At 41.2% G+C, this 24,642-nt stretch overlaps 1 protein-coding gene across 1 annotated transcript in view; it reads right to left on the reverse strand.

Annotated features, from left to right (window-relative positions):
- Positions 1 to 24,642, reverse strand: part of LOC311061218 (uncharacterized protein) — a gene marked incomplete at its 3' end in the record, with an annotated part of 79,943 nt that overhangs the window by 47,219 nt on the left and 8,082 nt on the right. The window contains exons 3-15 of the mRNA XM_084079772.1: positions 23,328 to 23,373; positions 22,729 to 22,758; positions 21,772 to 21,813; positions 20,759 to 20,901; positions 20,539 to 20,667; positions 18,920 to 18,977; positions 17,397 to 17,444; positions 15,243 to 15,311; positions 14,962 to 15,101; positions 13,295 to 13,450; positions 12,721 to 12,778; positions 10,582 to 10,662; positions 5,606 to 5,725 (exon numbers count right to left, since the gene is read on the reverse strand). Of these exons, the coding sequence (XP_083935898.1) occupies positions 5,606 to 5,725; positions 10,582 to 10,662; positions 12,721 to 12,778; positions 13,295 to 13,450; positions 14,962 to 15,101; positions 15,243 to 15,311; positions 17,397 to 17,444; positions 18,920 to 18,977; positions 20,539 to 20,667; positions 20,759 to 20,901; positions 21,772 to 21,813; positions 22,729 to 22,758; positions 23,328 to 23,373 (1,120 nt within the window). The remainder of the gene's footprint in view (positions 1 to 5,605; positions 5,726 to 10,581; positions 10,663 to 12,720; positions 12,779 to 13,294; positions 13,451 to 14,961; positions 15,102 to 15,242; positions 15,312 to 17,396; positions 17,445 to 18,919; positions 18,978 to 20,538; positions 20,668 to 20,758; positions 20,902 to 21,771; positions 21,814 to 22,728; positions 22,759 to 23,327; positions 23,374 to 24,642) is intronic.

A 24,642-nucleotide genomic window follows, 5' to 3' on the forward strand; every position in this document is an offset into this window, starting at 1 on the left:
TAATCTAGAAAGAGAATATCTGACAGAGGAAGATGATGACAGCCCCGCCACAAAAGCTCTGAAAAGTAAACTGTCGGAGGAAATTAATAGGAGGTGGCGAATCTCAGACCCAACTGATGCTGCTGTCCTCTGCGCAGCCATGGACCCCCGTTACAAGAAGTTAAAGTGGCTGTCCGACGTGAGAAAGCAACAGGTCCACACAGAGGTGACACGTCTGGCTGAGCGCCTGGCTCTCCAGGCTGCCTTTTCTGAGAGTGACGGGGACGAAGACATTGACGTGGCTTCACCGGCAAAGAGGGCTAAAACGGACCGAGATATCGTCATTGACCGACTCCTCTTAATGGACGATGAAGATGAACCCCACAGTGGCGGCACTGCAGAAGATGAACTGACTGACTTTTTAAGAGACAGATCCAAAGCGGAAACCGGCCCACTGAAATGGTGGGGGTTAAATCAGCACCGCTTTCCCAAGTTGGCAACTCTAGCAAAGCGTCTTCTCTGTATCCCTGCCACTTCAACCCCTTCGGAGCGCATCTTTTCGAAAGCTGGATTTATTGTTAACAAAACTAGAAGTTCCCTGTTGCCAAAAAATGTGGACACGTTGGTCTTTTTGGCACACAATCAAAAACGAGTTCAATCAAAAGCACAGCAGTGAGTAGTCAGACTCCTTATTTGTCCACCAGCCTCTATTTGCTTTTATTTAACTTCATTGTGTCTGTCTTTATTTTTGTAAAAATGTAGACAACAGAAGCCTATTGATTGAGCCTCAAATGAAGGCATTATGTCTACAATGTATTTTATTTTATTTATTATAGAGCTATTTTGTTGTGCTTTCATAAAGCCTCGATCAAATGATGGCTTAGATGGAAGAGTTTTTGTTGTTGACATTGTTCTATTGTGTTTCAGACAGTAGGTAATTCATTAATTGTGCTTACTGCTTTCATAAAGCCTCGATCAAATGATTGCCTTACTGCTTTCATAAAGCCTCGATCAAATGATGGCCTAGAGATGGAGGATTTCATCGTTCGACACTGTTTTATTGTGTTTTAGTAGCTAATTATTTGTGTTTTACTGCTTTCATAAAGCCTCGATCAAATGATGGCTTTAGAGTTCATTTTTTGTATATGCTGATACTTGACAGTGTGTGCACTTTGCAGTAGCCAAACTTACAATGTTAGGCCTACCCTTTTATTTTTGTTTGTATATATGAAGGAACTAGAGGTAATGCCTGTGTCGGACTATTTAAGTTCATGTTAATGTCGGAGCGGGTCGTACGTAATTAATTGTGCGTCACTGCTTTCATAACCCCAATTGACGCGGTTACACTGTGAAACAAACAATGTGTTTTTGTTTACTAGAAAGCAAAGAACTTGGTTTAGCTAACATTTAAAAAAGTTTTAAGATTTTGTACCATGTGTTTGAAAAGACATTTGTATAAATAAAAGGTGCTTATTAAGTCCAGTTATGCGTTTGTCTCTCACTCGCCTCTTACTACCTGTAAATATAGCCTACTGCTACTACTATTTTTATATGTTTGGGTTTAATCCAAAGACAAGTAGCATATCCAACTTAGCAATGCATGTATTAATGTATTAATTTCGCTGGCTGCAGACTGCAGAGATATAATAGGGCAACAGCGCAGGCAAGCGCAGCCTCGCACTGGCAGATTAGCGACCCGTTTTTTTTTTTTTTTTTTACCACCCCCCCCCCCGTCCTCCGCCGAATATTCGAAGTTTAATCGTTTTTTTGCCGAAAAACTCGATTATGAAAATTATAATCGAAGGTCAGCCCTACATACAACCCAACATCTCGTCACTGTTGTAAAACGTATACAATGCATGTTAATGCTGTCTCTTCCACTGTGTCCACTGATTGCTTCTCCTGTCATACAGAACCTAGAATAGACATTCTTTATTGCAGGGGGCCATTCTTCGGTTGACAGAATGGCCGAGGTGTTGCATCTGTTCACCTTAAGTGCCTCGTCTCGTTTCTATTTCACATGTCTAGCATACATAGTCGACCTTCATCTGCAGTATTCTTGGAGGCCTATCTTGCAATCTCAGTGGGGCCCATGCCATTTATTGTGTGCAAACAGCTCAACGGGCCCATCTGTGCCATGACTTCCTGTGTGCCATTCTACCTGGCAGTACTCATCAAACTGCTGTCTCGAGAGACAGGAAGAGGCCCCATGGTCTCGCATCTGCCTGAACTTGCAAACCCACAGTTCATCTCATCTACGGCTCATTTCACCCTCTTATGAACCCTTTACCTGTGTAATTACTAAAGCCACGTGACTGCCAGAGTCTTAAATGCAACACGTATACTCTGTCTTTCTCTGAATAAACCAGAACATATTGAACTCATAGACTTGTTTGGACTTCAGTTTGTTCCCGATGCATCGTTCTTCTTTGCTGCTATACTGAATCATCACACTGGGTTCTCAACTTCTCTCATCCTCATCATTCTAACAGACTCCGAAGGGCAGATAGCAAAATATCACTACTATTGCTTCTTGTTTATTTGTTGGCTTGTGGTCTTATATTGGAGAAATGTCAATTACTGACTCTTTACTCAACCCAAACCTAACCCTAACTGTTACTACGTAACTTTAGTGGTCAGGTTCTGATAATAACTGGAAAAGAGTCAGGAATCATTCCTGGTTTATTACAACAGGCCTGTCTGAGTTAGTAAAAGTATTAATGTCCATTCACAGCCAGAGAGGCTTTACATACATTTCACTTCCACAAGCTCCTCCTTCCTACACATCTGGTAGCCATTGCAGAAGAGAACACAGATCATATGCTGGTCTCTTGACCATTCTAGCTCCATTTCACCTTTTAGATTGACCTTTACTCCAGTCTAAGTCAAATAAACATTCCATATATCATCAGTTAATAATACATACTAACCCTAACCCTGGTCATTTGGGAGGCACGGAGGTAAAGTACCAGCCCACCACGTGATATCTTCTGCTTAGTCCGTAACATGAATATCCCATCCAGGACCCCCTGCTGTACATCCAGGACCCCTGACTATACACCAGACATCCTCTAAAATGGGACAGACAGGGTCCAACCTATTTTCAAAAGATTTTTATACATTTGAAAACTTGTGAAATGGGACATTCTGCATAATGAGTACTTTCTACTTTTGGTACTTTAAGTGAATTCCGGACTTTCATTTATAACAGTATTTCTACATTGCAGTATTGATACTTTTACTAAGTAAAAACAATTTAGTACTTTTTCCACCATTGTCCAAAACATTGCCCGCCTTCATCCAAACCCATCACACAACCGTTCTCATCCATGCTTTCACCACATCCACATCCAGACTCAACTACTGCAACAGCCTCCTATACGGTGTCACCATGGTGGCATGGTTCTCAAGAAACTACAATAATGTACAAAACGCCGCTGCCCGCCTGCTCACCAGAACCCGATCCAGGGACCACATCACACCAGGACCCTCAACAACCTTCCCTGGCTCCCAGTCCAACGAAAAGAATAGATTTCAACATACTGATCACCACCTACTCTCTGACCTCCTCAAACGCCACGCCCCTTCCCATTCCCTCATGTCCGGTGATGCAAACCCCTTGGACGTCCCCAGGACAAATAAACAAAGCTGGGGTGACAGGACTCACTCAGTGGCCGCCCCCCCTCCCTCTGGAACTCACTCCCAGCTAACATCAAAGCTGCCCCCCCCCCCTCTCGGCACGTTTAAAACCCCACTCAAAACGCATGTTTTCAGACTTGCATTCCCTACCTAACTCAAATCCTCCTTTTTTCCTTTAAAATTTTCTTAGTTTTTGCTTAGTTTTTAACCTTTTCTTTTTCAAATTGTTGTTTTTATTTGTTTTTGTTCTGCAAAGCAACTCTGAGTATTCATAAAAGCGCTATAATATAAATTGCATGTATTATAAAATCCAAAATATAATTTAAAATCCTTTTCCTTTCCAACAAAGCCCTTACTGGACAAGTACCATATCTTAAAGAGCTCACTGTATTTTAGTATGTTTTATTAACTGTTAGGTATGTTTGATTGCATCTATACATGCTGGTATTTTAAAGATCTCTTTCCCTCTACAACATGACCTATGGTGATCAGGAAGAGGTGTTCATAGGACAGTTCATATGTCCAGTTTAGGTCAATCTAGTTAAGTGTCATGGAACGTGAGGGTTCTGCAATTGATACCAGATGTATAGGGAGGAGTGAGTGGTTGTATTGAAACAGATACAAACCTCTCTGGCTAGTCTTGGATAACAGTCTTTGCTAACCCATGCAGGCCTATTTTAACCCATCAAAACCGGGAACGCATCTGTTATCATTTTAAGATTTCTTTGGCTATTACAAAAATAGCTGATCTACAAGCTCATAGTGCGGCACAGAGTGCCGCAGTGGTATATTAAAATAGCATAGTTCTAGAAATATCTAAGATGAACACGCATTAAGGACTCACAGGGCCTGATTTGAACCACACAAAGAACAGATTTAGAGACACACATCCCCCGCAGGATGTTACACACTGGATGCTCCTATATGGTCATTGATTAACAGTGATCTCCTACTGTGGTCAACCTTAAAGCTTTGGATACTGAGTGGCACAGCTCACATTCCAGAGTGGTTGCCCTAACACCAGTTCCCAGCGGTCATCTGACCTTAGCTGACCTTAGCTATTGTCTTACTTAACTCATGTACAATGGACTCACACACACACATACACAAACTTAATTTAGCACACACACATGTACACACAGTCTCAGTACTTGTAACGCACACACATAGTCATACGTGCACACTGAAGCACATCCTTGCATGTCCACACACACACACACACACACACACACACACACACACACACACACACACACACACACATATAGGATACACACTGTTTGGACATCTGGATCTCAATACACACACCTCGTGCACAAGCCTATAGAACAAAACAGCATGCATGTGCACACACACTGGGTATAAATATGTATTCTGAGTTGAGATCTGTCTCTTGTCCTGCTGAAGCTGCCATGTGATGTTAACTCTTTACTCTCCTTAAATAAAGTAACAAAGTAGAAATAATGCCTGAACTCTCTCATTCATCTCAATAGAGGCAAATAGTCCCACAGATTAATGCACTTTACCACACTGCGCTATGAGCTTGTAGATCAGCTATTTTTGAAAAAATATTTTTTTTTTAAAGAGAACATTTGTAACTCAAATCTTTTGCTATTGGGGGGTCCCTGGAACAAAATATTTTGCGATGGGGGTCCGCGGCCAAATACATATAATTTTTTCAAATAACTGTTAGGATTTAGAAGACATTTGTAGAATCGGAAAATCAGGTCTTAATGGGTTAAATAAACCAAGATTCCCGACTCCAGACTATTTGTTCTCAGAACCTGACGACTGAGGTTTCATAGTATCACTTGCAACCTTGCAACCCCACTAGAACACTGCACTCCCAGAATGCAGTGTTACTTGAGGCCTACTTGAGGTTCCTAGTACAGTATCTACAAAAGTAGAATGTGAGGCAAGGCCTTCAACTATCTGGCTCCTCTCCTGTGGGAAAAGAAGAAACGTTTTGTGTCTCAAAGATTCTCACCCGTCTCAGTGTCAGAGGGGTGTTGGGCCTCTTGCTTCTCTGCTGCAGCATCACTGTTTTTCATGGACACTGGGTCATGAGAGGCACTGCTGGTTTTCAACTTGCGCCTTTTCCTTTCAACTGAAAAGAACAAGCAACATTGAAGAACAAAAAAATACAAATAACTCTCAGAAGGAGAGGATCTGAGAGAAACCACCGGCTTCGAATGCTATCAATGCATTGAATGGGAGATTATCACGTTTTATCAGACCATTGAATGGGCGAAGTAGGCGACCTACTACCTACCCCGCGATTTGTCAGACCATAGAAACGGGTGTATGTGCAAGTTTTCTCATTTTGTTCTCTTGTTGCATGTGGGAATATTTGCAAAACCCCACATTATCTTTTGTCTTGTGTTATATGGATGCACAGTACATTAAATGCATGAATTCAAACAGCTTATTTGGTCATCTGTTGCTCTTTGCCCTCATCTCCTTATTAAATAATGGTTAATCAGAACATTGTACAATTCATCTCCACATCCAACACTCACAGAAAAAAAATCACAGAGGCCATTACATACTGTAACTTTGGTCCAAGGAACAGGGCTACAGTACTGTATGCATGTGCATTGGCAATAAACCGGTGAAACAATGTATCACAATACAGATTCAAGATTCATATTTTAAATTCTTACATCTTGTGTACAAGTACAGAAGACTAACAATCTTTTGTTCAGATTGTTCAGACATTGTAGCAGCAATAATGAACATAAAAACAATAAGACATTTAAAAAATCTTATCAAGGAATAACAGCAATATTCAACCAGGATAATAAAGTTTGTACATTGGTCCTAGAGCACTTTAGATGCGTACAAAGTGGTGTCTGCAAGGTTCCTACTTCTAAAGTTATATCTATATTTTAGGGTCAGGGGGGCAGAAGTGTTGGAGCCCATTCTCACGACCTGGCATCGCAACGTTCTTCTTCTCCAGGCGTGAGAAGGCAATGAGCAATGTTGTGTCTATGGCCGATAAGAGTGTTGTGTCTATGGCCGGTAAGTGAATTGGTGGGGTCTAGGGTGGGTGGCAAGCAGCTGTTTCACATGCTTCTCAAAGCATTTGCTCACATGGGGATGACACCGGCTTCGAATGCTATCAATGCATTGAATGGGAGATTATCACGTTTTATCAGACCATTGAATGGGCGAAGTAGGCGAGCTACCGTCTACCCCGCGATTTGTCAGACCATTCATTGGGCGTAATCAGGAGCTACTGACCTACCGACGGAGGCGGAGCAGTCCCCACAACAATATTTACGATTCTGTCCATATCGGTACATAACTCGAACGGCGCTGAGTAGGCACAGGCGAGGGTCGCACCGCTCCGGACGGCAACTCAGTCGCCTTAGCTCCTTCGGTGGCCCGTCGCGGGGCTCCACCTCGCCTGAGACTGCGCGCCTCCGTCATGGTCCGAAACCGAAACAACCAAAACCAAAACCGAAACTAAAGTATTTAAGTCATCTCCGTCGGTAGGTCAGTAGCTCCTGATTACGCCCACTGAATGGTCTGATAAATCGCGGGGTAGACGGTAGGTCGCCTACTTCGCCCATTCAATGGTCTGATAGAACGTGATAATCTCCCATTCTATGCATTGATAGCATCCGAATCAGGTGCGGATGAAGGCTACAAGACGCCAGTCATCTAAATCAGTTACCAGTTGTAGACCATTTGAAACAGGAGGGGAAGGAGTGATCGTAAATAGTACGATATATTATGGTATCGTAATATATAGCGATAACTGTAACCAAGGAAATATACATTTTGTGCATTCAAAAGGAATTAACATTTTATGCAATCCAAGCAAAGGCATTAACATTTGCCTCTATCAATATACAGGGGTATCAATATTCTCACACCTCTACCAATCAAGATACACAAACACAATGAACAAGGGCGTCAAGAAAATAAATGAATTAAAAACATATTTTTTTCCCCATTCATAATGATTTTCCATCATTATGAATAATCATGATTTACAATGATGATCACAATGTTAGAGCTGAAATCTGTAACTTGTAAATCTGTAAATCCTTTACATTACCGAAGTTGACAATCTCACGCTTCGCCACTAGCACAAAAAACTAAACCATTTGGTGAACGTTCTCTGGTCTCCTAAAGCAGTGGTTCTCAAACTATGGGTCGTGACCCATAGTGGGGTCGCGGGAAGGTGCTTTTGGGGTCGCACATTGGCAACCAAAAAAAATATGATTTTAAATAAAGAAACGGTAAAAAAGAAAAAGAAAAAGTGTGGTCGTCGCGACCAACATGGGAGTGAGTCTTTTGTGGCAGCGCTACAATATTATTAATTCATTTCATTGATAAGATAGGCCCACATAGTATCAGCAGGAACTACTACTTTCACTTCATTTTCTAATGAATATTCATGTATAAGGCCACCAATGTGTGCTTTTATTTTAGGATATTCTTTATTTCCACTTTGAAACCCACATCACAGGAAATCAATCTCAATTTGGGAGTCTTCGTTTCCTATCGTTTTCCATCGAATCCTTCTCTCCCGCGTGAGAGACCAAACATCTACCGCTGATCCAAGAGGCAATCCCTGCTTGGCCAGGGGATATATTGCACATAATGAGCTTCAGACAGTACTACTTGTCAGCCAGTAGGTGTCCTACCACTACCAGACACCAGGTTCTACATTTTCTATGACAAATAGTGCGACCGAATGGAGACCACCTCCAACCACTGCAAATGTGGTATCTATATTGTATTAACAAATAGATAACAAATATAATTGTATTCCATTTAAATTATTTCCAGATTGCAGCTTTAATCACAAAAGAATATAATTGCAAACATACAGTAACAGTGCAGTCCTATCTGGTGCAAAAAAATCACATGTCTTCTTTGATTGGTGAGGTTTTTACTTGTGTTCTTGGTGGCAGCATGTCACTCTTCATTTTGTCGTCACATCTGCTTCCCTCAAATGTCCGGGTTGTATCAGTAAGCTGTATGGAAGGACTGCCACTCCACATCTTATCACTGAGAGTCAATAACTCACTGACCACAGCCAGTCAAAAGGCAACATAATTAGTTCAATTCAATTCAATTTTATTAAAGTGTCAAATCACAACAAGACGTCTCAAGACACTTTACAGACCCGACAGTCCCACCCTGAGCAAGCAATTTTGCGACAGTGGCAACACAATTAGTGACGCACTGTAGCTAGACACTACAGAGGTTATGCTGTATACCGTCATTGCCTTATGTTCCATTTTGATGTGTCTTCTTTTGTTTTCTCTGGTCCCCTTTATGTAGCATTGTTTTTCACGATCTACTTATTTCTCAGGACACGTTCAGGTCCTCAGGTCCCAAAGACCCATAAGACGGGTACACTCTTGTCTTGTTTCATGCTTGCTATTGTTAGTTCTTATCATGCTTTTCATGCAGTTACCCTGTCTGTCAGTTTAAAATTATTCCACATTTTTCTGTTTGGAAGCCTCACGTAATGGTGTCAGGGGGCATGATTTAAGCAAAAAGAATTGTATTTTATTTCTTTTCAATTTTTTGCCTCAATGCCCCACGCCATCAACAGTCGCCTGACTTTTTTCTAATCCTGTTCATGAACAACATTTATGCTGTAGATATTTTAACATCATATGTGCAGTGGAACACGCTATCCCTACCACTTCTGCTCCTCACTAAACAGTAGTACCTGGACGCCCCGATTTCATCTGTCTTTGCCTGCCATTGACCTCTCTCCTCCAGATCAGCACGTCTGTCTACCTGGTGATCTGAAAACCTCCCAAGCTGAAGGAACACATCTCCGATCAGCGACTAACTCATCTCATAATCACCTCCCACTAACTAACTCATTCCTTCTCTCCTCTATCTCCAGATGATGTCCTCCTCACACTTGAGACATCGTGCAGATCGACTGCATGTCCTCTCGATCCCATTCCCTCTTGGATCCAAACCATTGCAGCTGATCTACTCCCATTCATAACCACCATCATCAACCCATCTATACTCTCAGGCAGCATTCTGTCTGCCTTCAAGTTAACCAGAGTCACTCCACTCCTAAGAACCAACCAATTTTTAACCGACGATTTTGTACGTTTTTTCACCCAGTGCCAATTGCTAAAGCATGCAATCCTGGGCTCTACTCTCCCTCTGCCAGCCTGGGGAGAGCCCCGAACTGAGCTCATTCTTCGATCCTTCAATGCATGAGGGGTGTGCAGGTCGCTTCTTATCACCTAACAGGGGGGAGTTTCCCTGGTTAGACGTAGTGCGTGGAAGGAACACGTTATTCCAACCACAGATATAGAAACCTAGATACCTCATTGGCCTCTGCAGTTCGTTGGAGCAACTCGTATCGCGGCCGCCATTTTCGCGTAGGAAAACGGACGCTCAAAGTCACTACTAGCCAATCACAGCGCTCACAGCGCGTTGACTACTGGCCAATCACAGTGCGTCTTTTCTAAGACTTGTCAGAATCTAGTTGTCCCGCCCCACCTGCCTCTGATTGGCCTACCGAACGCCCCCTTCTGTGACACACGTGGAAGCTTGCCCACAGCTTTCCTACGCTAAAATGGCACCCGAGATACCAAAGCCTCAGAGCCGAAGGAGGCGTCTACCTTTATATGTCTATGATTCCAACCAGTTCCTTTCCCCTCCATCAGGCTCCCCGGCTGACCAGGGGGAGGCAGTATATAGACCGGGATTACTGCATGTTTTTTGTGAGGGTACCTAGCCTTGGAGACACGGGGAGAACATGCAAACTCCACACAGAAAGGCCAACCCCACCTAGGAGTATGGGCATCGAACCCAAGACCTTCTAGCTGTGAGGCGACAGCGCTGCCTACTGTGCCACCTGTCTAACATCACAAACCAATATCAGATCCACTCCCATCAGTAAAGTGGGATGTGTGGGAACCCTTACAGAAGCATTATGTCATATTCCTTCAGTCTAATACTTACCCAGCTTGTCCCCTGGTGTGATGCTAGTTATCAAGCTGCTCTCCTTGCGTAATTTCCTCCAGTGCTCCAGCATTGCCAAGGCTAAAAAATAAAAATGGTCACTGAATCAACAAATATAAAACGAAACATTTATCTCTGATCTGGACATCTAGATACCTACTGTACTGTAGGCTTTGTAATAGTAATAGATTTACTTTATGTAATTTTGCATGCACTATAATTCTAGTCCCTTACCCGTGTAATTTTAATATCACTTATTTGTAACTGCATTTAAATGTCCTTTTATAATGAGTTTCAGCAATTTAATGTGCTGTACTGCTTAATATTTATCCTTGTTGTTGAAATGTGCTATGCAAATAAACCTGCCTTGCTGTACACCTGGCTAATAAGCCTTATACGCCGTCATACATTATATTTTATAATTTATAGCTCTATAACTAAAATTTAAAATTAAAAATGTTAATGAATTATTGATTATATACATGATCTATAGGGATCAATATGTACCAAGATGACTAAAGGATACATTAATAAGAAGACAGGGTCAGTAAAGCTGACCCCTCACCCACTCTACTGCTCTCCCCAAGTCACAAGTTGAAGTAATAGCACACCTGGAGCTATTTAAAGACTCATTGCAACATGCAACTGACCACTACAGTAATAAGAGAAGAAACTGACCACACGAGTGAAGTGCATGACTGGCCTGGACGGCAACTAGTAGGGCAACAGGCTACTTTTAGTATAGAACTGGCAAGATGAGACAGGGTTTTCCCTGCTTGACCATTGATTGTGACATAGACTTGGAAAGGTCAAGACTCTCAAGTGGGTAACCTGTTCTGCAAATAACGTTAAGGAATGTACTTGGATTAAACTGTGACGACATTCATCTCATGTATAAAAACACCCTGAATCCTGTAAAGTCCTAAGCAGGCCTGCAGCGGTCTGCTTCAGCTTGTGTTATTGGCTTATGTATGGCTGACTATTTAAATAAACTAATATGTGATTATAACTCGTCGTTGTCTGTCAATAACTTTGATTAATAAGTTAACAAAAACACCTTAAATGTTTTTATTTTAGAAATAGTTAATATTTTACTCAAGCGGGTTGATGATGTAATTTGTCCGTGCGTGGTCCAGCCCTATGGAATTTATGGAATGCATGTGCAAATAAAAAACAACTTCATACTTCCTATGGTTAATATGTGTTAATAATAGCAGTGTGGACTGATATGGAAACAGCTGGAAAAGAAGGCCCAGGATAGAGGATTCTGGCGGACTGCAGTCAACGGCCTATGCTCCATGAAAAGGAGCGATAGGCATAAGTAATGGTTAATAGGAGCATCAAATCAATTAAATATGTTTAATCTAATGTTTTATGTCCATGCAACAAGCAGATTGTTTGGACTTGTCACTTGTTTGCATTATGATATTTACTTCCTTTAGAAAGATGGCCACTCTTACGCTCTTGCATCCTGTGGCTATTAAACAAACGTACTATTTTTTTAGCAGCACCCACTGGTTTTGGGTCCAGACGGCAGTCGCATGTGTGCAGTTCCAAGTTGAATCCGTGATCAAATATGTATTTACTCATGAATGCATTTGAGGCACATTATATTTACCCTATATTTACTTTATTAAAGACTCACTCACTCCCTCAAAAATCATGATTCTTTTGTTACCACCTACAGAGGTTACCAGATCTTCAGAGCATTTTTATGCTTTTAAGCTGTATTACAAATACATTGTTGACAAAAATGTATTTTGGCAGGCCTTAATGGCATCGTCATGACTTGACATGATTTTACACTTGGTTGCGTGCTGAAAATAGCCACTCTACAAGCTCACAACACGTCACAGCGCGTCATGCGTTGTGAGCTTGTAGATCTGACATTTTCAGAGCACAATACCCGAGCGCAACCAGACACAAAATGACTTGTCTTTTAGTTCTACTGGATCTCTTCTCCACTCGTCCCTCACTAACATTTCAGTGTAGTTTATATTTTTTGACGAAATTGTCAATATGTTTAGTCTTAGTTTTAGTCATCATAGCTTAGTTTTTATTTTGTTTTCGTCTGTGAAAAAAGGTAGTCGACAAACATTTTTCGTCATAGTTTTAGGCAACAAAATGAACACTGCTTACCATCTACGTAGGAGGTCCCTTTCACTTCTGAGAACAAACCAGGCCGCAGGAGCACTTGCTACAACAGAAGGTCTTACACTTATTAAAACTATAACACCAGAGCATCTTCTATTTCTAATGGCCATTTACTTCTTTTTTCTTTTATAATTTGTTTTATCCCACGATTTTTGCAACCCATTTTCTTAACACCTGACAGGGGGGGGGTTTCCCCGGTTGGACGTAGCGTGTGGAAGGAACACGTTATTCCAACCAGTTCCTTTCCCCTCCATCAGGCGCCCCGGCTGCACAGGGGGAGGCAGTATAGTGACCAGGATTACTGCATGCTTTTTTGTGAGGGTACCTACCGTAGGGGACACGGGGAGAACATGCAAACTCCACAGAGAAAGGCCCTCTCGACAACCACACCTAGGGTATCGGCACTGATAACGCGGAGGAGAGAACACGCCCCCAGCGCCCACAGTGTCCCCGGCGGCAATCGAACCCAGGACATTCTAGCTCTGAGGCAACAGCACTACCGACTGCGCCACCATGCCCCTCTGGCCATTTACTTCTATTGTGTACTGTACTTGATTACCTTCATATCAGTGATGGTGGTTCCATGGATTTCTTCCATCTGTTTAGCAAAATCCTGCATCATGTCCTGAAACATGCTGTCATATCCATAGTGACTGTACATCAACAAGTCGTATCCATAGCAGCTGTGCATCAGAGTAGAGGGATGCCATGCATTCTAGAAACACACACAAAAGTGAGGCTAATTTAGTAGCAAACAGTCATCCAAAGGCCTTAATATCCCCCAGTTTGCTCATTTGAAAGTCTGGCCTGTGATGACACAAGAGGAAAAGGCTGATCAAAATCATTAGCCTTATTACTCTTGGGACCATGAATGTGCGCATCAAATTTCATGGCAATCCAGGCATTCATTTTCATGGTTGAATCCCCAGGGTGGGTTTGTAGTCCGTTTTCTAGTTCAGCAGAAGGGGCGATGAGGCCTTGTCTGTTTTGAGGTAGTCACATGTTAAACATTTTGCACAAAATCATAGCTTGCATCTGTACACATGCAGATGCAAGCTTTTGCAGATTTTGTCGGATGTAATTAGGGCAGGCTTCAAGGGAAAAGGGTTAAGAAGGAACCACTGTACTGTATAAGGGCAGTCGTATGTAGCCTGCCATGTTTTTTAACCTGAACCAGCAACTAAATGAGCACATTTGCACTAGTTCCCGAGTCCCCCACATACTTCCCCTTTCTGTGGTATTTTTCAATCTTTGACTTCCCAATGATTGGCCCTTTGCCAATTTGAGTTCCACAGTAAACAACATCTACCAGTTATTTTTAGGTCACACAAGGTTTTAGTACATTGATGTAATATAATCACAGCCTCAAAACGCTTATATAACACCCTGGTCACACCGGTTCTAGTATATACGGCTGAGTGCTGGCTAGGGGTATGCCGATCCACTAATTTCACGATACAATACGATACACGATATTGGGCTCACGATATCGATACGATACTATATATGGCACTTTTTTATTATGAAAATATATGGGGGGGGGGAGCAAATGCAAACAAATGCTTATGTTTTTGCATTATTATTATTGCAAGGAATATATATTTAAAAATAATAATAATAATTATTATTGTTTTTTCCAAAAACACTATATCGGCACACCCCTAGTACTGACAAATAACCGAGTGCAACATGAGCAAAGTCAGCTCTTTCCACAATGGCTGCCTGAGGAAGATCAGCCGCATATTCTGACCCAATAAAATATCGAACAAGGAACTCTAAAGGAAGACTGGCTGCCGAGACGTGATCACAGAAATTAAACATTGTCGCCTAAGATGGCTTGGACGCGCACTACGAATGCCCCCAGAGCGAATCCTGAGAATCCTGAATGCGCCCCACCATAAGTCTCGCTTTAATGAGACTTCCAGGGTCCCACCAGAAGTCTCCCTAAAGCGAGACTTCCGGGTGGGACGCGTATATATCAAGACAATAACGTTGCATAGTGTTCTGTCACTATGAACATCAGATCTCACCAAAAATAAACCCAAAAAAAAGCTATTAAAATATGCGATTTAGAGCAAGTCCCATAGGCCTGGGTTTTTAGCTTCGGCAGACCAGGGATTGAAAATGTTTCTACTGTACCACTCGTCCTGGGATATCATAACATCATAAGAAAGGTTAAAAAAAGCGTCGGGCGAAATTAGGGCCCACATTGTTGTAGCAAATTACAATGTAGCCGTGGATGTGCCGAAAGCAGAGGAGATGACTGATGATCTTGTGGTCGGTTAGAGTGAGTTTGCAGACGGTGCAGAGATATAAGCGTCTGTCAGTCTGCTCCTCACTGCTGCATTCCACCAGGTGCTCCAGACCTGCAGGGATGAGAACATAGACATATAAAGGTAGACGCCTCCTCTGGCTCTGAAGCGTCTTTATCGCGGGCGCGCTTCCGCAAACATTTTGGACCAACATTCCTCCAGTATGGTTTATTATTCTGAGATGCAAACACTGACCTAGAAGAGGATGCTTCCTGTTGGGGGTTTCCAGGTATGTCTGTATCGTCATCCTTTTTGGTATTGAAGCTGTGGACAGATAGATCACACATATTAGAACACAAAGTTATCGTTTTGATGACACAATGAGGAAGGGATTTGTTTTTCTTTACAGAAGGGTTTAATCAAACTTCATAAATAATGAGGCATAACTTGGGCAACCAGAGGGAGCTCATTGATATCCCCTGTCCAGTGGTGGAAAGTAACAAAGTACATTTACTCAAGTACTGTACTTAAGTACAATTTTGAGGTACTTGTACTTTCCAATTTCAATACTTTTACTTCTACTCCACTACATCTCATATTTGGGCATAGCTCCATTGGGAACATCTCCTATTATGGCTTTATATATTAGAGAGACCAACGAACACAAAGCACCGTGCAGCGGATAGGGGGGAGGGGCGCGCAGCGCCCCGACCCTCTAGTTTTATACGTAGGCTATTTGAAAATAGCAGATCTAAAATAGATCTAAATAGCACCTGGTACCAGGTACTTAACTTTCTCAGTGCCACGCCCCGAGATATCCTGAGTTTTCCCCGAGTACCCTCGCTGCCAGAACGAGAAATCCCGAGTTTTTACTTTTTACTGTGGTCGCGCTACTCTGTTTATTTTTCATGATCACTTTCACTTCCTGACTCCTTCAGAGTCACTGGGTTCCGGTTTCATGACGCAGATTCCGTTTCCGGTTCTCATTTTTTTCCCGCGGTCATTTTCGGCCAGAATAGGGAAAGTCACGTTTTTTCACACGGTATACAAAACGAACGGAGAGGTCAACTGCTACTCTCTTTGGTCTGGGTGACGATCAGTCATCGCAGTCGTGTATAACATCGTATTTTAACCCGATCAGAAATTGTCGAAAACGTCACATCCGTTTATGACCGGATGTGAGGTCGGCCTGTTTGGGAGGGGGCGAGCGAGTCAACGAGGTGATCAATGTCTCGATTTGTCGCTCTCTACTGGTAAAACTGTCGTATGAGTTTAAGACTGCATATAGACAAGCTATTTGAAAATTAAATGACAAAATAACAAAACAAAAAAAAAGAAAATTGCTGGCACTGGGGGAGTACTTTATGAAAATACTCTGGCACTGAAAGAGTTAAAGGTACAGTTCTTTTTTTTGTGCCCATCGGTGCCATGTTCCAAGCAGGCTGAGCGAGACTGAGGCGATGCCAAATGGTGACTTATAAGAATTCTCAATAGAAAAACACAGACAGACAGAGGACAGCTCACAAGTTCAGTGAGGATGTCTCCTAAAGGCAGCTCTCCGCCAAACTACTACAGATTACAACAGACTGGCAGTCGAAATGAAGTTGGGAGATCAAAAAAAACAAAAAATAGCCTATGGCTTGATGTCTTTTTCAAGCCCGCTGCTATCCGGCTGTCGAAAGGCTTCCCTACAACTTTGCCCATTCAACAGCAGATTTCTGGCAACAGACGCTTTCCGCCGCCGACTGTTCCGCTGTGGTGGAGAGCTACCTTAAAGGTTCTATGACATTCATTTTCACTTTTTTATTTTGTATGTTTTTTGGGGGGTTTTATGACCTCAATTACACCCAAAAAAATGTTTTAACTTTGAACATTCAGTTGATTTTCTGTGGTCTGGGCCTTTTCTGAATAATTAGGCTGAAAAGTAATCTGAGCTTGGCCCTTGGGCAGTGAAGTCACAGGCCATTAATCCCGTCCACTCTCCTCCTCGCCCCTCCCCTCCCCTATCCTTTCCTTTGGGGGGTGGGGGGCGGAGCAGAGGCAATGATTGACAGGCAAAATCCCTCAACAGCGACACCCGCAGTCAAAGATTTCTTTTTTCATTGCAGTTGAAAAGGCTTTAGAAATGTGAGAGAAAAACACCTGCCATGGATCACTGGAGTGGACTTTTTTGTTTAAACTTTTTATACACGTTTGAAGAACTATGACAAAGACTTTTAATGTGTGGTAAAACTGAATGTCATGAAAATTGCTAGTGTAGAAATGGGTGAGTTTAGACTGCACTGTACTAAAGAGGATGACCCAGTACAGTCAAGAGTACAGTGGAAACATAGATGAAAAGTGGGTAGAGCAGAGCTGGGTAAAAACGGGCGATGCAAGTTGATACTATTGAAAGTCGACATAACTGACCTGTGATCTGCTTCAGGAGGTTGTCATTTTTACCCAGAGTGTGCATTACTGTCAAACAGAGAGAAGAATCATGAGTTAATTTGCACCGCTCCAGAATACAAGTGCTAGTCCTTAAAGGACGACTTCACCCATTTTCAACCTATCTTCATATAATAGGCCCTCACTAATGCTCATGATAAAATGGTAAAAAAAAAAATCTACTTGGTCTGTGTCTCATAGGAGGACTGTGGACAGTCCAGAAACCCGTTTACCAGTGACATCATTTTTTTCAACAAGATTTAAAACATTTTATGTAGATCTTTATTAACGCAACAACAATGGCTTCTATTATTTCATTGCAACTTTCCAGGAATACAAAGCCTGCAGTTTCTATTAGCTTGGATTCCCCATTGATAATGTCACTGGTAGACGGGTTTCTGAACTGTCCACAGCTCTCCTATGAGACACAGACTGAGTAGAAAAAAATGGTACGGTTTTATCATGAGCATTAGTGAGGACCTATTATATGAAGATAGGTTGAAAATGGGTGAAGTCGTCCTTTAAAGTCCTCATGGCATGGCCATAATAATATTATTTGATTCTGTGCATCACGTGAAAATGGAACGATGTCATCAGTGATAGCCTGTCAACGTTTGTGTCTGCCAAACATACGGACAGCATGAAGTAGCGCATTTTGAAAACAAAGATTTAAACTAGCAGCTGTACATGTGATATTAATACATACTGTATTGACCTACATGACCTATTTATCGGATAAATGTATACAAAATGTACAAAGAAGCTGCGGAGATCTGCAACAGGTTTGTCTCCATTTCTCCCCCACCCCTATGTTCCCAGCTGCCCTCAGAGTCAGATGCAGCAGTACCACTACAGGTCCCTGCTCCCACAACTGCAATAGATTGCTTATGTTTTTTTGTTTTTCTTTTTTTTTATCCCACGAATTTGTAACCCATTTTTTCACCCAGTGCCAATTGCAATTGTATGTACTCCTGGGCGCTACTCTCCCTCTGCCAATCTGGGGAGAGCCTAGAACTGAGCCCATGCTTCCTTCAATGCATGAGGAGCTAGTAAGCCGCCTCTCATCACCTGACAGGGGGGGAGTTTCCCTGGTAGGACTTAGCGTGTGGAAGGAACATGTTATTCCAACCAGTTCCCTTCCCCTCCATCTAGACTGCCCTAGCGTGGCTCATATCTGGCATAGAGGGGCGGGTTTAACATCTCCAGAGAGAGAATGCATGTGATCCCATTGGTTCACCGATCTGTCCGTCAGCCCCTGCCCCGTCAACACAACATTTGGGTGCAGAGATGAAGAAGACAGGGGTTAATGTTTCTGCACTCAGATAGCGTTTATACACTATAAATAGAGGCAGAAACTGGAGTGGAAATCTGTGATCATGTGTGTCCTGAACGACTTGACGTGACCACCATTCACCACATGGTGTTGTCAATCTAACAGACAGACGATCTGCAGGATTAACATTTTAAATAAACTATTATAAAACAGAGGGGCAGCAGCACTGTACCTTTGACATAACTGGTATCTTTCACTCTTTCAAACAAATCTGCAGGCAAGTCCAGAGCCTGCACACAGAAAAGATGGAATAAAACAGCTCACTGAAAGAATCAACCATCCTGTTCCTTCTGGTTACAACATCAAAGATATTTTATGAAATAAAGGCTGTATGTTGCCCATGTTGGATGAGCAAAACTGAATACATTACACATTATTATATAGTATATACCATATATTATATTATTTTTGGATTATAATTAAATATAATATAAATATAAATATAAATATAAAGTATTTATTATTATTACTGCAGTACTGTAATTTCATATTAGATTTCTTTGGCTATTCAAAAATAGCAGATATTATACAAGCTCATAGCGCAGCACCGAGTGCCACGCTATGAGCTTGTAGATCTGATATTTTTGAAAAATCGTGAAAATTTGCACAAATCTTTGAATATGTATAATAAAGCAAACATTTGTAACTCAAATCTTTGCTTATGGGGGTCCCTGGAACAAAACATATATATATATATATATATATATATATATATATATATATATATATATATATATATATATATATATATATATGTATATGTGTATGTATATATTAGGGGTGGGACGATATCGCGATATATCGCGATACTTTCTCCCGCGATGAATAATCGGTATACTGCCGAAAAATACGTTTTTTTCCAACTCTGTATTTGTGTGATGATGATTTTGAACTGTTTGGTGCTATTCTATGTGTTTATGAATTGAATACAAGGACTATCGTGATATATCGTTGGTGAAATTTAATACAATATATCGTGATATCGCAATATATCGAATATCGTGATATTATTGTTATCGAGGGCCTAATATCGCCACAGATATCGTATCGTGAGATACCCATATCGTCCCACCCCTAGTATGTGTGTATGTATATGTATGTGTATATATATATATATATATATATATATATATATATATACACATACACATACACATACACACACACACACACACACACACACACACACACACACACACACACACACACACACACACACACACACACACACACACACACATATATATATATATATATATATAATTATTTTTTAGAATCAGCCTCAGGTCTTAATGGGTTAATGTATACTATGTCAGAACATAGAGGATTTTGAAGTGGGCTCTGATTAGGGCTGCACGATATGGACAAAAATTCATATCACGATATATATGGCAGATATCTCGATATCGATACGATGACGATATATCGTGCAGCCCTAGCTCTGATCCAACAAAGGTTGAGAGCCACTGCTGTAAGTGAAGACAGTGTGTGGGATTATTTTATGTCTTCTTATGTGTTGGCCGTCCACTCCCGTCCACTTCTAGGCACCTGTCCTATCAAGTAGGTGTCTTTTACTATGTCACTAATGCTTTCTGACTGGCAAGCTGACCTGATCTTGACGGATTGAGGTCCAGCTACCAAAATATTCTAACTTTACCGTCCTCGTCACTGTCGTAAGTCTGCTCTGGAATTTGGCGGTGGATTTAATTTAATTCCCAGGAAGAAAAAAAAAGATCATGGTCATTATAACAATCACACTCTGCACAAAGTGTTCTGCACATGCCAACCAACCTGCAACTTCCCACCGAGTTCCGATTTCCAGTTCTTCTTGACGTTGCTGTGGGCCAGAGTATCCACAGTAGTGTGAATGTTTGGGCTGGGCATCCAGGAGAATCTCAGTACGTCTGGGTTGGTGTAGTTCTGTGAAATATGAAAGATTAAATCTCAAGTGCAAAGTACATTTATCCAAGCTGATGTGTATCTCTGTGTAAACGAAGTGGTCAACACTTACGTAGTAATTGCTACAGTGCTCAGTAGAGTCGAGATGGACACGCATTTCCATGTGATGCCTAAGTGATGCCTCACACACGTGACACAGGTAAAAAAAAAGGGAGCCATTCTCTGAATTAAAGCACAGTGTCACCAGAGGCACGCCTAGGAGGGAAGCAAATGCAGAAAACAAACCACATGCACGTGTGTTAAATGAGGAATAAGAGGATATTGCTATGAGTAATTAAATTAACAATTTACAACCAGGAATAACTGAAACACACACACGCACACGCACACACACACACACACACACACACACACACACACACACACACACACACACACACACACACACACACACTCCATTGCCTTTCCAGTAGTGCCACCTTTTGAGAATATCTAACGTAATTTACTTTCTGTTCAATAAACATGGAATAAGCATGCTCCAAGTGATTGAATCTATTGTACATTCATTGCTACTGCGCATTCTGGTCTACTCTAGATACAGTGAAATACTGTCCTGTATACAAACCACTACTTTTTGCACATTGTGAACAGGCAATAGTTAGAAAGAATCTATGGTTAGAAGTTTGTTAACCTACAGTACTTATTTTTCACCAAACTCCTGTCCACAACTGTACGGGTTAACCGTAAATAACAGGATAAGATGTTTACAAGCTTCAGCGTCCCAGACAGTACAAGAATATTCCAAGTTCCTTAACCCATTAAGACCGGGAACGCATCTGTGTCATTTTAGATGTCTTTGGGCTATTCAAAAATAGCAGATCTACAAGCTTCTTTTTTTTTCAATAAACTGTTTTTAACATTTTAAGAATCGGCCTCAGGCCTTAATGGCTTAACCGGTTTTCTCATAGCCAGGACAAACACCTATCTGGGATATTACAAATGAGATGCCATTTACCTGGACCAGAGTATAAAACACAATATATTATTAATTATACCAAATATGAATGTGTGAGCTGAATGCTATAACACACACAAATACACAGTTACACACTTGACTTTACTAACCTAATTTGGCGTATGTCTTAATATTAATGTTGGGCAAAAGACCTGGAAGAGAGAGTCAGACATGGAGAAAAATCAGCAATGCACATTAAAAACAATTGTCCAGTAATGACAAGTTTGACATTTATTTAAGAATAACATTTAAAATGAACAAACAAGGAAACATGAGTAAAAGTACAAAAGTATTGGCATCAAAATGTACTTTAAGTACCAAAAGTAAAAGTACTGAAATGTTTGAAAATAGCAGATCTACAAGCTCACGCATTGTAGGCTTGTAGATCGGCTATTTTCAAATGGCCTTGGTATAAAATAGGGCTAAAGTGGTTAATGTATGTTTCATAATATCATAATTTATATCTGAAAGGTAAATAGTAACTAAAGTTTTCAAACAATTGTAGTGGAGTAAAAGTATAATATTTGTTCAAAATATGATGTTGATATCTTCTAATTTCTGGGAACTTACGGTACAAACCCTGACTTGTACAGCTTCTAGAACTTTCCACTGCCTTCCCAGACGCTCTTAGTGCTGCTGACTTAAGTAGAAACATCTGTATAACAGTGGTGTAAAGTAACTAATGCCATTACTATTATCATTATCCTACTGCCTTTATTTTTATCAAAAGGCGGTCAAAAGTATGCAATAGCCCCCTTTTGAGGATCCTTGGAGACGCTGCTGTGCTGCTGTGCCAGAAGCGCTTCCCTTAAAACGGCATAAAAATAAAGGCAGGAGGATAATAATAATGGCATTTCTTTCCTTTTTTTTTAATAGGTAATTTCGACTATAGTCGACTACCACTGGGGCAAATTATTCGACCAGAAAAAATCTCTAGTCGTGAAATCCCTAGTGTGCCAGGCTGCTGGGTGCATTTATTATTAAAGCCACAGGTTGCTGACCCTCTACTCACTGTCACTGTCAAAATAAGGCAGGAACAAAAAGATCTTAAAGAGGTCGAAGCTCACCTCGCGGGCTCCTGGGTACTGAAGGGTACTCTGAAGTCCAACACCAAGAAAGAAAGAAAACAAACAGAACAGAAGTGATGTAACGCAATGCCTTTTTGTGACTCATCTCATAACAAGTAATTAACATTTTTAAATAATCATATTCAAGTGAAACGTGACGATTCGTTTAGCTACAAGCTTGTAGATCTGCTATTTTCAAATGGGCGAAATATATGGTTAATGTATGTATATTGTATATTCAAAATCTACAAAGTAAACTAAAGTTTACAAATAATTGTAGTGGAGTAAAAGTACAATATTTCCCGCTGAGATGTAGTGGAGTAGAAGTAAAAGTACTGAAAACTGGAAATACTCCAGTAAAGTAAAAATACCTCATGTACAGTACTTAAGTTAATCTACTTAGTTACTTCCCACCACTGGTCACTGGGTTGATCAAATGTTATGTTCTCTTCTTTATGACCGAATAGAACTATGGATAGAAAAACTAATCATCTCCTATATGTCTAGGACTGATACGCTACGTATACGTTGGTTGGATAACCTTGGGAATGCCCTCAATTAAACATTTGTTGAAAGGAAATAATTATCTTGCAACCTACTTTTCTGAATCAGTTCTGCCTTTTTCTGAAACAGTTCTGCCTTTTTCTGTGGGCAGAGAACAAGAGACAGGTTTAGTAATGGTTCATTTATACACATTCCACCTGTGACTATAGGCCACCAACGTAGGTTTTACATGAAGATGGACATTGGAGAGGAGTTTAAGTTCTATTCCTCCGAAGTGAGTAGAAGAGGCAAACTTAAAAGAGTCCAAGTGGACCCTGGCTCTGGGAGCCGCAACGGGTTTGGCAGCCGTTCTTTTTTCCAACTGAACAGTGCGCCTTGGACTGTTTTTAAGTTGGCCTCTTCTACTATCCTACCTGCTCATAGGCGATTTTTGCCTCTGCCAGCAGGGGGGACAAAGAAAATATATGAACATAATGTTTTTATATACTGTATGCAACATATGTTTATCATATGCAGTCATATACTGTATGTGACATATACGAAATTGATCCATATATGTGGCATATATGTGGACATAGAAGAGACATTCCTATGTATCCACATATATGTGCATATATGAACCTGAATGTGGCCTATATGCAGTATATATGATATATTCTGCATATACTTGGCATATATTGGCAAAAAAATTATACATATATATAAATAAATAAAAAGTTAAAGAAATTATAATAATCGGCCGGCCACCAGGGGGAGCAATTGCCCCCCCAGGGCCCCCATAAAATTGACTATGTACATGGCTTCCACACTAAGGAGGAAAAATGTGTGTGCGCGTCTGTGTAGGCCTAATAGCTATTGTTTTGGTACAGCCTATCTTGTTATGGTTCAGTTTGTCCTTAGCCTCGATCTCCAGGCTTTTATTGTTTCGTTTTGCTAAAAAATAAAAGCCTGGAGCAGCACGTCGGTGTACCCGATATAGGAAGTGTTTCATTTCCCCAACCAACCAGAGTGCAGTGGGCGTCGCTCGTAATGTTGTGTTGACGGGGCGGGGGCTGACGGACAGATCGGTGAACCAATGGGATCAATTCAATTCAATTCAATTCAAAGGGCTTTATTGGCATGAGAAAACATACGTTTACATTGCCAAAGCAAAAAGCACAATACAACAATACAGCAATACAATCAAAACAAAAAAATTTACATTTGAAAGTCAGAATCTTCAATAGATCAATTTCTATGTACCAAGATCACTGGGTGCAGGTATAGTGCAGGAATATACACAATGATTAGTCTTTAGGGTGGTTGTGTTCCGTTCGATATCCTTCTCCTATCACAGCAACTCACGATCACACGGCTGTTCTCGCCGGAGATGTTAAACACGCCCCTTTAGGTCAGAAAACAGGAGCGCCG

The sequence above is a fragment of the Gymnoscopelus microlampas genome, assembly GCF_963454915.1.
Source record: "Gymnoscopelus microlampas genome assembly, chromosome: 15".
Taxonomy (NCBI): domain Eukaryota; kingdom Metazoa; phylum Chordata; class Actinopteri; order Myctophiformes; family Myctophidae; genus Gymnoscopelus; species Gymnoscopelus microlampas.